We start from the raw sequence: 12,164 nt of genomic DNA, 5'->3' as shown, positions 1-12,164 counted from the left end.
AAGAGAGTTTGCAGTAAATAAAAGAAGCCACGATAAAAACAACAATCACAAAAAAATAACGGACAGTTTTTTGGTTTCTTGCCAAGCGGCATAACAAGAAACTTATCATATCTTCCAGAAAAGCTAATTACACACTAAGTTTGGTTGATTAGAAATCTAGATGCCCTTTACTCCATCTAATCAATGAGCTGTAATCTGATTACATAAGACACACAATTATGCATATTATTTGGAAACTGAAGTTGTAATTGAACAGCTAAATTCCATCTTGGCAACGTGATATAAAACACTGTCTGTTACAACTAGAGATGAGGCAGCGTGTAAACCCATCTAAAGTCAATTTATCTACCTTCTCATTTGTGAAATCATTTTACCAAATTTTTAAAGCACATAATAACTTTATTAGCTGGATTCATATCACACATTACAGCATCAGTCTGTAATTTACATAAAAAGAGGTCTGGCCAAGAGCATAAAACTAATTAATGCTTGTCTTATTCATTCATCTCTTCGCAGGTTTTTTTGAAAACTGAATTTCACTTTCTGGTTTCACTCATCATCACTGCTTATGTAGTCAGCACTTCTGCTGACATACAGGATTAGCGTGAGGAAATGCAGTGTATGTTTACCTGGGTAGTAGGAGTTGGTGGGAATGGAGGTGCTGAGAGTGTTGGCTTTAGGCAGCGTGAAGGAAGAGGGTGAAGATCCAGCTAAGAGATGCAAAAGAAACCAAACAAAAACACATTAATAACACAAGGCAATCAATAGTCTAGCACTGCAAGTGGTGCAGGTAGTATTCAGAATTTTTATATAATTAAAAGTGTGAAAATACACTCGAGGTAGGTGAGAGAATGCGTTTCTTTGTAATTTGGATGAACCTTTACATAAAAGCACAGTATTAGAAGTAGAATTTATTGAGCCCTCTGGAGTTCAGGTTGAGTTTGGCTCATTTTTGACGACTTTCTAAGCGTTAATTTTTGTTTTACACCTTTTACACCGTCCTTACCCCGACATGCATGCTACCTTTCTTCAGCGCAAACATAAAACTGCAAATCTTTGGTCATAATCACCCACAACATTATATTATATATTATCACAACAGTTAAAAGTTGTAAAAAATGTTGAACAATTAAAAAGAACAATAAAAAAAACTACAGTACAGTGTATTCTTCTTTTCTCACTCAAAGTCTAAGTCTGCCTGTAAATCACAAGAAATATCAGTAATCCACAATTTTGGAAATTTCCTTCAAATTTCAAGATTTGAGGTCAACAGAAACAAATGAGATACTGTGTGAAGATCAACACCTTTCATGTCCACCGTTCTCTGAAGTCAGTGTGTTTACTTCTTGTTTTCCTTTGGTGATTAACCCTTGAAATGTTTATCTGTGACATTATAAATCCCAGGATAGGGAGGCAGAGGCTGCATCTAACGATTACTCCTTATTGATTAGTCTGATCGCTGGTATCACAGGTGTCCAAGCTTGACATATTCAAACATCTTGTTTTGTTGCCCAGCAGAACCCAAAAGTATTCTATGTTTTGTCACAGCAAATATTCAGATCTGGAAGCAGTGATTTTTAGCCTTTTTTGCATAAAAACATGAATTAAAACAATTTATCAATTAGCAAAATAGTCACTGATTACCTTTCTGTCAAACAACTAATCAAATCTTTTCAGTTCTACTTTAAAAGTTTGTACAAAAGGATGCTGAACTGTATATTAATGAGTTATCATTAGTAATTGTTTGATTTTAACTACTATTAACTACTACTGTGCATACTGCAGAGTCACTGATAGGGATACGACATATTTTACAGGGCAAAATTATGATTAGTATGTAGAATCTTAATCTGCAACGTAACTTGTAACTTCATCTGAAATAAATGCAGTGGAGCGAGAAAAAAAAGCAGAGTTTCCCTCTGAAATGTAGTGGAGAGAAAGTATAAAGTAACATACAAATACTGCAACATTGCTATTAGTGATGTACCAGAGTCGAGCAACACTAATATGGGAAGAGTAAATGTCAGTTTCTTGGTTTTTCATCTTCTACCTTAAAATAACATGGACTGCTCATGCAACTTGAGCAGAGCTAACTAATCTGTCAGCCATGATGTTTACTGACAGTCATATAAGGTCATGGCGAGCGTGAGAGGGCTTAGGAACATTAGGTACACAGGGCATTACACTGATAGGTAGAGTAAAAAGTAATGCATTTAAATCATCCGCGCTGGCAGACTGAGGGGTCAGATTTGAACGTCCACACTAACAGACAGTTAATCAAGGTCAGAGCATCTTTGGGGCTCATCCCCTGCTGAGGTGTGGAGACAGAAGCTGCTGCCGAGTTTTAATCTGATGGTTTTGACTGGGATTATAGCAGGTCAAGCCCTGGGTGCAGACTTAGCTGCGCTGTCCATCAACAAAGCATTAAGTCTAACCTGGGACAGAGAAAATGAATAGGTTATCTCCCCAGGGCACATCTATAGTAGCTGGTGTTGTGCGTTTCCTCTGTCACAAACTTCTCAAAATATGAGACTCCCTTCAGGCTGTTAACACAACAACTGAATCCAAACAGTAACTTCCTAATACTGCTGATTTAAGTTTGAGCGAATTTAACAAAACTTAAAAAAAAGGGAATGAGTAAAAAGGGCAGCACAAACCCTTGAGGGCTTGTGAAAAGGATGAATCTCCCGCTGAAGAAAAAAATGAAACAATCTTCATCAAAATCATATCAAAGGCTTTTCCCGTCAAATGAAAGTAAATTCTGCTGAACTGTTTTGAAGAAGCCGGTTCCCTACTGACCAGCACTACAGCTGGTTAACAACGGGCAGCTTTTCCAATGCAGCAACACCACGGTCGAATCATTTGCACGGACGAAATTAAATCTTGGTTAGAACAAGTGAAACGCTGAAAACAGAGGGATGTTAAGACAGTTCTTCATTAAAAATCTATTTTCAACACTAATTCATGCGACCGGATGTGGTAAATGATAAAAAAAAGGAAAACACCTTTATCGTGGTAATAAGAAAAAGTCATGAGGTCTCACACTTAGTTTGTTGTGTTGCTTTGGAGGGGGGGTTGTAACAGATATGATGCCACGCCTAACTAAAAAGCAGTGGCACACAGTGTACTTCCACACTGCGAGCGAGGATTTAAGGAGGTTTGGGCTTTTTTCCCTGAATATGTTCCTAACTCTGCAGACCACCTGGAAGAGGACGAGACTTTTGAGTTTGTCCCAGTGTGAATATTTCCTGTGCAGCCGAGCCTGATTTCTTTCTCACCTGACCAAACCAAACAAATTGCTTCCACCATGCTCTGTGTGTGTGTGTGTGTGTGTGTGTGTGAGTGTGTGTGAGACCATAACAGGCAGGTAGGCTGATGCAGGGCCGCCTTACCTCGGCCGTTGAGTGTGAGCGCACACTCGCTGCGGCCGTTGAGAGTGAGCGCACACTCGCTGCGCCCGTTGAGAGTGAGCGCACACTCGCTGCGCCCGTTGAGCGTGAGCGCGCACTCGCTGCGGGTGTTCAGCGTGTGGTTGTGCGTGTCCATGAAGGACAGCGCCTCGTCGCAGTTGGTGCCCTGCTCGGTGTAGCTCTTGTCCATGGAGTTGACCATCACGGTCATCTCCTGGCGGGTGCTGTTCAGCGTCTCCTTGCGCTTCTTGGCCAATTTCCTTTACAGGGGGAGGAAATAAAAACAAACAATCAGGCAGAAGCAACAGTGACTGTGCTCGAATTGATCTGATATGATGCTGGTGGCGATGACTCATAGATGTAATGAGATGGCTGAGCTAATGTGCCCCGGGCTGGTGGTCACATTAGCTTTTATTAGGCTCCAGATGCTTCCTCAAGCAGGGAAATATAAATCCTTGAGACCGCGGAAAGGTGTGACACCCTAACCCAAATACATCAGTGGCCCTGATGATTTAAAATTAGCTATAGTATTTGGGGGCGGAAGAATTAGAGTTGTGAACAGTGAACTGAAACAGTCAACCTGCTTTTATTGACCTACTTTGAGTTGATGTGCTGGAGCCTACGAGCAATATGCTCCTGATCAAACACATTAAGGCACTGCGTACGGAGTAAACACACACACACACAGGCACATGTATGCACACACATATTATTTTTTATCTATACGTCTGTCCCACAGACAGGCCAGCGGATATATTCATGAACCCCTCATACATCAGGCCACACTTTAAGGTTTTGTGGTCACTGCTTGCTTGTTTGACCCCCTGTCAAAACTCAAATCAAAGGGTCACGAGATTCTGTTGTTGTAGCCGCAGGCTCTGAATCAGCCTTCCTACAGACATTAGGCTGATAGTGTATGAAAAAATTCACGTACATTTAGTCTTCTCTCATTGACAGAAACGGCGTGTACTAAATGTACACAGCAGCACCACAAACTGCAGTCTGGACCACCAACAGCAACAATTAACATCTTTCTAAAACAGTTTCAACACAATCTGAACATTTTAACCTAGATTTAGGTTTTATTGCAGGCCTGTTGGTGTGAGGGAGTGTAAATACTTACTGCCCTATTTAAATGATCTATAACACATGGTGTTAAGTGCATGCAGCATGTGCATTCAGGGCGTGTTTGACTCTACTTTTGTTTGTTAAATAGCGCATAATCTGGGCACACAACAAGGTGCAAGGGTTGTATTTAATCTCTTAATTATTCATAGGATTTGGGTGTTATAGGAATTCAACCAATCAGAGCGTCATCTCCAGGTGTGCCTGCATCTGGCACATTATCGCTATTTAAATGACAGATTCGGCAAGTTGGAGGAGCGAACAGTTTTCTGCTGAGGTAACAGATCTGCTCGTGCAGGAGCAGCAGGAATCCACCAAAGCCCCCTGAGGTGAAGCAGGCATGGGAGGATCTTACTATTTAAATAATATGCCCTTTAAATAGCAGGATAGATAAATAAGCTATTGACTTTAATTCCAGGTGTTTGTTGGTCAATGGCGCTCAATCGCTTTCTGCTGCATCAAGGTAGCAATGCACCAACAATGCACTCGACCACACCTCATTTTACCATCAACACGCCCATTGGAGCACAGAAGGAAGCCTTAAATTTTACTTCTGTGTATTTTGTGTGTTTTTATTTTTATTTGTATAATTAGCGTTTGTCTTTTGACATGTAATAGGATACTGTGACGCGTGTGATAATGTTGTGCAACAACGTTTCCTTTGAAATCTGCTCCATGTGCAACATTTCTGTGACAGAATTTGTTTGAATTGTTTCCACCTGATTACATCAACTTAAAAGACTGTGACAATCACAGAGGAAATCAATGGCTGCAGCTGTCAAAGATTTGGAAAGTCTGAGCTCAAACCAGCTTCCATTCAACATGCCAGCCTCTGACCCTGCTAAGTGTCCTACGGAAGGCTCTGAATCCCTGAAGGGGTGCCGTTCTGAACCTGACCCTGACCACCCAGTGATAGGAGCCACTTGCATCGAACAGCTTCCCAATGGCGATAAATAATGCATCCCGCTGTCACACTGAGGAGTTGACTCTCCTATATTTCCTGAGAAATATCACTTCAGAAAAAATGGCAAACATACTGTAGCTATAGCCATATCAGATGGCTGCTGCTGCTCTGTTGCTGGAGGGGAGCGAGCGGTGTAAGAATTAACTATGGCAGCACTCACACTGATCCTCTCACTTTGTTACTCTCTGTGTGACCCCTCTGCCTATTTGAATTGCAGTCTCTCTCACGGACAACTGCTGTCTAATGACGCACTCCTGCTGCGTTGTTTTTGCAAATCTCCTCTGTTTATTCAATTTTGTCGCTGTCTCGTGCCATATGGCAACAGGCCCCCGCTGCCTTCAAACAGTCATTTGCTCCGAAGGCCGCGACGTGAGGCTAATAGTGGATCCGTTCTTCAGAAAGCAAAGTGACAAAGTAGTGACATTTTCATCTGCCGGACCCACTTTTTTGTCTTTAATCTGCAATTAGAGCTGGGAACAAAATGGCAATCTCGTCTCTTTTTTTCTGTTATAGCTTCATATTGTAATGGGGAGGAGTGAGGAGGGGAGGGGGAGCTGCATGGGCCCCAGGCGATATTAAGACTGATTCGGCACTGTGTGCACTCATCAAGAAGACTATTAAGAACCACTACACATAATCCAGGTTTTAATACTGTATCACTGGTCTTATTTCTGCGTCTGCTAAGACTTGGATTTCCGTTTTCCTGGCCTGCGTGGCGGCTGAAGCACGAGCAGCGCAGATAAACGAGGCTGCACGGACATCAGCGCCAAAACGAGGAAAGCATCAGCAATACTGGGATGTTTGCAAGGCACCGTGGGTGTTAGATGAAGATTAATTGGCACGCTATTCTCTCCTCATTTGTAAGAAGGGAAAATTTAATGATAGATGACTATATCACAGGGTCTGATGTGCCGACAGAGATAGTAGGAGGAAGTGTACAGTAGAGAGTTGGTGCATGTTGATGAATGCGATCATTTATCACATCCTCTCGTAGTTAGCGTAAAGCCGCTTGTGGAAAGGTCCCAACAAGAAATGTATATAACCGACTGCCTGCAGGCATTCCCAACAAAAAACAAAATCGTACATTTCTTTGAACAGCACTGAATGTGCATATGAAGGGGATGATGCAGGCACATGGCAGATGTGTTTGTAGAAGTAAAGACTGAGCAAACACTGGAGGTAACTATATTAGGCAACTCTCATTAGAGAGATTGTCTGCAGTTCAGTACATGACAGGCCTGGCATATCTAGGATGTCAGCGAGCAGAGCTCCTAACTCCATGAGTTCAGCTACAACAAAGAGGAAGCTGCAAGGATGGTATGTCTGCGCGTGTTTGCCAGAATGTCTGTTCTGTGGGAGGTGATGCTGCAGCAGCTTCTAAAACAAGAGCTTCAAAACCTCGAGCTCAGCATGGTGGGCCTCATTTCAGCACTGGAGCAGACTAAACCTTGTGACACCGGGACAAAGAAGGCTTCATTAGACGATCCACACACATCCGCAGCGCATGGGTGTGTGCGCGTGTTAGATGACTGACACGCAGCTGGGAGGGGCAACAGAAGCGTCTTTGACTAACCCAGTGGGGGCATTTCAGTAGTTGTTTGCACTGTGTCTCATTTGAAACATCTCCCCATCTTTAACACAGGTTGTCTGTCCATCCGTCATACATCCATCGACCTTTTTCTCTGTCTATTTATTTACTGTAGTGGGAGAAACAGCTGAAAAACTATTTCTGAAAGCAGCCTCCATTCAGTGACGCACAATACAGTTTATCTGCTAACTTGATTGCTTCATTGATTCTGTAAAACACCTTTTTTTAGCAAACAATAAAATGAAGAGTCCTTCATAACTCCACTTTTTTTCTTCTTGGCTCCTCGTCTATCCGGAACAGCAGCAGCTTGAGGAGCCTTGTGCAGTCCCAGTTAGAAAAATGGATCATTCAATTTACTGCATATAGTACATGTGCACAATTCAAATGGTGAAGTATGACATGTGAGGGGGTTTAAATTATCTGAGATTTTACTGTGATAGCGATTACGTTGCCAAAAATGTAGAGGAAACAGCCTCAACCTGCAATATTTTAAATGACATTTAGTGTTATTTAAAATGTTGTTCAGAAGAACTTACATGGATCTGATTTTGGTCTCTTGTCACCTCCTTCTACATTGCAAATAGGTTAATAAAAGTCTATTCATTCTATACTCTAATCACTAAAATGATTAATTATGATTTAAATCAAGTAATAAAATATACTGTATTTTAAAAAGCACATACTTAACAGTACTTTTCAACTGCGTTTGTCACAAAAACAAATCTCTATGCTCACACAACGCTCAAAGTGGCATTTGTATCAAATCTCCACTGTTGCAACGCCACTCTCTATATTATGCAAATGCATGTTATATGAAGTTAAGTAAGTAGTTGATGAGAGCTTCTGCGTGCACTGCCAAACTGTGAAAGACGTCTGTTTTTTAAATGACAAATCATTTTAAAGTATATGCATTTAAACTTTGTCATTCCATGCATGACATCCCTTGTCCCCGCTCGAGCTGCTCTTCCTCTCTCCCCGTCCTCATCAACATGCAGAGCTCGTGGGTGCAAAAATCTGCAAGGCTTGTACCAATTAATGTGATTCTTGCTGCATGTTCGGCTTGTAAGGTTTAATGAAGGTGTTTGCCCCTGAGCACATTGTGTTATACATGGTACGTTTAGTTGGCCTCCCACTCTGACACTGAGTGCAGTCGGGATGATTATGAAAAGTCAGAGTTATAAAGAATGGGGATGATGATTTATATGTCTGCGTGTGTCTTCTCGGTAAAAAGGAGCCATTTATTTATATCAATTTCAAATGCTAACGGGGCTGATTCTGTTTAGACTTTTCTCCGTCTCTCCTCTTCATATAACAAGAGTTGAGTAAATTACAGCACAGGCAGGTTGATAAAGGTTTGTTTACCATTGGGGCCACTCAACACAATGCATGCACTCATCATACCATAAGGGATTTATGATGTAAGTGACCACCTGCCAGATGGAAATGGAACATGTCACTCCTGAATGAAACTGCTTTTTATGAGCTGATACAAGAAAACACCAGGCAACATCAAATATAGCACCTTGATAGACTAGATTTATACATAGATGAAGATCTGTGCAGGAATGTCTTCAAATTTTCATTTCAATATCATCAAACCCCCCGCCTGTGTCATCCACATCACGGTAGAAAGAACTGTGGAACAGCATTCAGGCCATTGTGAGACATTAAAATCTCTGGGCACATTCAATCTAATGAGTAATTTTCACATACATTAGCATCATTAATCAAGGATGCTTTAATTTTTTTGGTTGCTTGGGACCAGTAGAAAACATAGCAAACAGAACATTGATGTTAGCTTGCAAAATCTTCATAGCAAACGTGTAAAAAAACTAAAGTAAAACTGGCAACTTCACTTCACTCTCCTTTTAGTTCTTTTTTGGCTTCCACAAGCTCCTAAGGAAAAATATCTGGCTCTTTAGCGGCTAAATGATCTGCTATGTGACAAGTGTCTATTAGTACAGCAGCAAAGGTAAAACCGCCATGTTTTAGGTCTTGCAGTGTAATCTAACCATTTCAAATTTGGTTTTTTTTTTTAGCCACATATGAAACTTTCTCTAGCTGTAGCATGAAAATGGTTTCCTATATTCAGAGGTTTTTCACTGAGGTGGCCTCTTTAATAGGTACACATGTACGGCTTCATGTGATCCTGCGCAATCAGCTCTGCCTTAAACCCTGTTCATGTTCATCATTCACATTCAGCTTTTCTAGGTATTAATTTAACTACATGTTTATTACTGAGGTTATGCTTGGCAGTGGTTTTGAACTGAACTGCACTATACTTCCTAATATTTAATCCACCTCATTTACATGCATGAGTGGGGCAGATTAGAAACACCTCTCAATATAATGCACTCCAGTATAACACCACCCCCGACTACAACCTCAGCAATAAACATACAGTAGAATTATTACCTCTCTGACAGCGTCAACAAAAATTGAACACATATAAGCTTTGTAAGAGTGGAGACCTGTTGTATCGGATCACATTAGATTGCCTAAGTGTACCTAATGAAGTGGCCGGTGAGTGTATACGGAAGAGACACAGTCGAATCATGTACTCGAGGTTTGAGGAGAGCGAGACGAGCCCGGCAAATCAGTCAGAAAGTGAAAGAGTGAGTCTGCTTGTATTCAAAATGCCTGCCGCTTGATGGATGAATCAAACCCTCGCAGGAATAAAGACCCAATCGCAACCCTTGCCCCGTGCCAATTGATCTTCCTCTTGTCCCCAGCAGCAGCAGGCACAGCGGCCGGTGCGACCACCTGATTAAAAGGACAGTCATATATTTGATCACACATGTAACTGCATGCCTAATGAGCGCTCTGACTGATGTTGTGTTGCGTGCTAGCTCCCACAGTCACCTCTGGCGATGTACCTAAAGTGCATATTTTGGCGACTGCAGGATGTTCTCATGCCTTTAAAAGACTTTGATGAATGCATGAGAGCATTAATGGGGTTCATCAATCATAGAGGTGTTGTAATCTCATGGCTAGCAACAAGGCTGCCATCAGAACTGCAGATGAACACTGCAGAGATGGAGGAGACCTACTTCAGAACGTCTATAATTAACTTGACAATATAAACTGTGGGTGTACGCAGTGTATTAGTTGTATTTGCTGATAAGCTGAGTTAGACATCCTGAGAGGAGTAAAAGCAGGCGCAAGAGGACTAAACACGGATCAATCACTCATGATGCACAGCTGTATCACCTGTTAACAGCCTCAAAGGGGATTCTTCAGGCTTTACTCGGTGATGCAGGCACATTGTTGAACATCTTGGTATTATCGTTATTAATTTACTTCGACAAAAAGTGACAGAGGTGAAAAAAACGCAAAGTTTTCTTCACACTACCGGTGAGAGAAAACAATTAGCTGCAGGGTGCCATAGATCCGTACATGTACAATGAACAGCAACAATAGAGGAATTATGTGCAAAAGAATCAATGAAATCATCTCTGAACCTGTTGTTTACCTTTTGAAATAACGGTTTACACCTCCTAGACATTCATAAATAAATTGTTTGAACAGGCATCTTGCATGTAAAAATGTTCAGGGGCTGCTTGCAGTTTAGATTCTCCATCATGTTGCGCAGACGACAATATCATTCGTTACAGAGATCCCTGCGATTTAAATGAAGACTTAAGCGTGTTTAATTATCTATTAGTATTTGCTACTTTCATGGCACATTTCCCATTGAGGATCATTAATCCTTCGTTTTCTCTAGCTGTATATTATGCTGTTATCTTGTCAGCTGTAGAGAGGAGTCACAACATTCGCAGCCCACTCTTTCCCTTCTTTGTAAATCTCAACACTAAACCTCCAATTCATTTTGACACATCGCGCTGTAGAGAAATGTGGATGTGGTGCTGTTGATGTCACGAATACATGAATTTTAAGGGGGCTTGGTAAAGCCTGCGATTTGGCTTACCTGCTCAGACAAGTGTTTTTGGAGCCAGACTATCCAGTTTGGCTAAAACTTGTCAATCAAAGCAAACGTGCCTCTGAGCAAACCCTTCTTTGAGCCGCAATGTATCTCAAATGGAAAGGCACATGTTTGATAATTAACCGTTAAATCTGTAACTTCTTGCAGAAAATAATACATTGATTTGTAATTGCAGGCGCCATCGTCTCCTTTTTATTCACACTGGCAATAAGCCAAGAAAACGCTATTTGCACTACTGTTATTTGCAGTACTGATATTTTGATTGTTTCACTGACAACCTCATCCCCTCCTGCTTAGCTCGGTCAATGTGCGCGCTCAGCTTTGGTGACACCACTCCTCCAAGTCGCTGGGGCTTTCCATTCAAGACAGCTGTGATCTAATATGAGTGACACGCAGAGCAGTATTATCTCCAGGTGTATTCTGAGATGTTCTTTGATGTGAGGCAGCCTCCATTCTGTCCTCTGATCACAGTCATCTCAAGACAGATTAGTCGGCATCCATCACAAAGACTGTACAGAGGGAGCCTATGAGCTACAGCAGGGAAGGCAGAGCTGCAGAATAAGCTTCTTTACCATTCAGAGGTGCGATTTGGAATCATCGTTATATTAAAGAGTGAACAAAGCGGCGCTGCGGCTATTGTTTTATAACACTGAAGACGTCTAAATAGAAAGGAGGTTATTCTGTGATCACATCAGCTTGTTTCGGCAGCGATGCAAACATCCTGTCAGCTAAAGACACAACTCCACCATCACCATAGAATCAATGGGATGGACGTGCAAAGACCCAAAACACATGCTTGGAAAAAAAAAGGGAAGTAAAAAGCATGAGAGCTGAGACGGTTTGATGACAGAGTGGAGGATGGAGTAGGGATAGAAAAGGTGTGAAATTATTTCATGCATATGGAGCCAAATTGGTAACGTCAACATGTTAACTCATGCTTCAAGTTTTCAGTGGAACAGCTTTAAACATTGTCGATCCTACATCAAGTTATTGACTACATTTTTTGGCATTTGCAGGGTGTACACATAAGTGTACAAAATGTGAAGTATTTGGACTCGCTCATTGAGGTTCTAGGCACAACTGAAGCATAGATGCACTGTGATAGGCACTTCAAAGTCAACAGAGATGAAATCA

The 12,164-nt window shown here is 41.5% G+C and overlaps 1 protein-coding gene across 1 annotated transcript in view; it reads right to left on the bottom strand.

Annotated features, from left to right (window-relative positions):
* Positions 1–12,164, bottom strand: part of LOC121615550 (receptor-type tyrosine-protein phosphatase mu-like) — a 151,409-nt gene that overhangs the window by 35,820 nt on the left and 103,425 nt on the right. Inside the window, exons 17-18 of the mRNA XM_041949931.1 lie at positions 3,423–3,670; positions 630–710 (exon numbers count right to left, since the gene is read on the bottom strand). Of these exons, the coding sequence (XP_041805865.1) occupies positions 630–710; positions 3,423–3,670 (329 nt within the window). The remainder of the gene's footprint in view (positions 1–629; positions 711–3,422; positions 3,671–12,164) is intronic.

Source organism: Chelmon rostratus, chromosome 12 (genome assembly GCF_017976325.1).
Source record: "Chelmon rostratus isolate fCheRos1 chromosome 12, fCheRos1.pri, whole genome shotgun sequence".
NCBI lineage: Eukaryota > Metazoa > Chordata > Actinopteri > Chaetodontiformes > Chaetodontidae > Chelmon > Chelmon rostratus.
The sequence above is the reverse complement of the archived record's forward strand: the minus strand, read 5'-3'. Positions and strand labels throughout refer to the sequence as shown.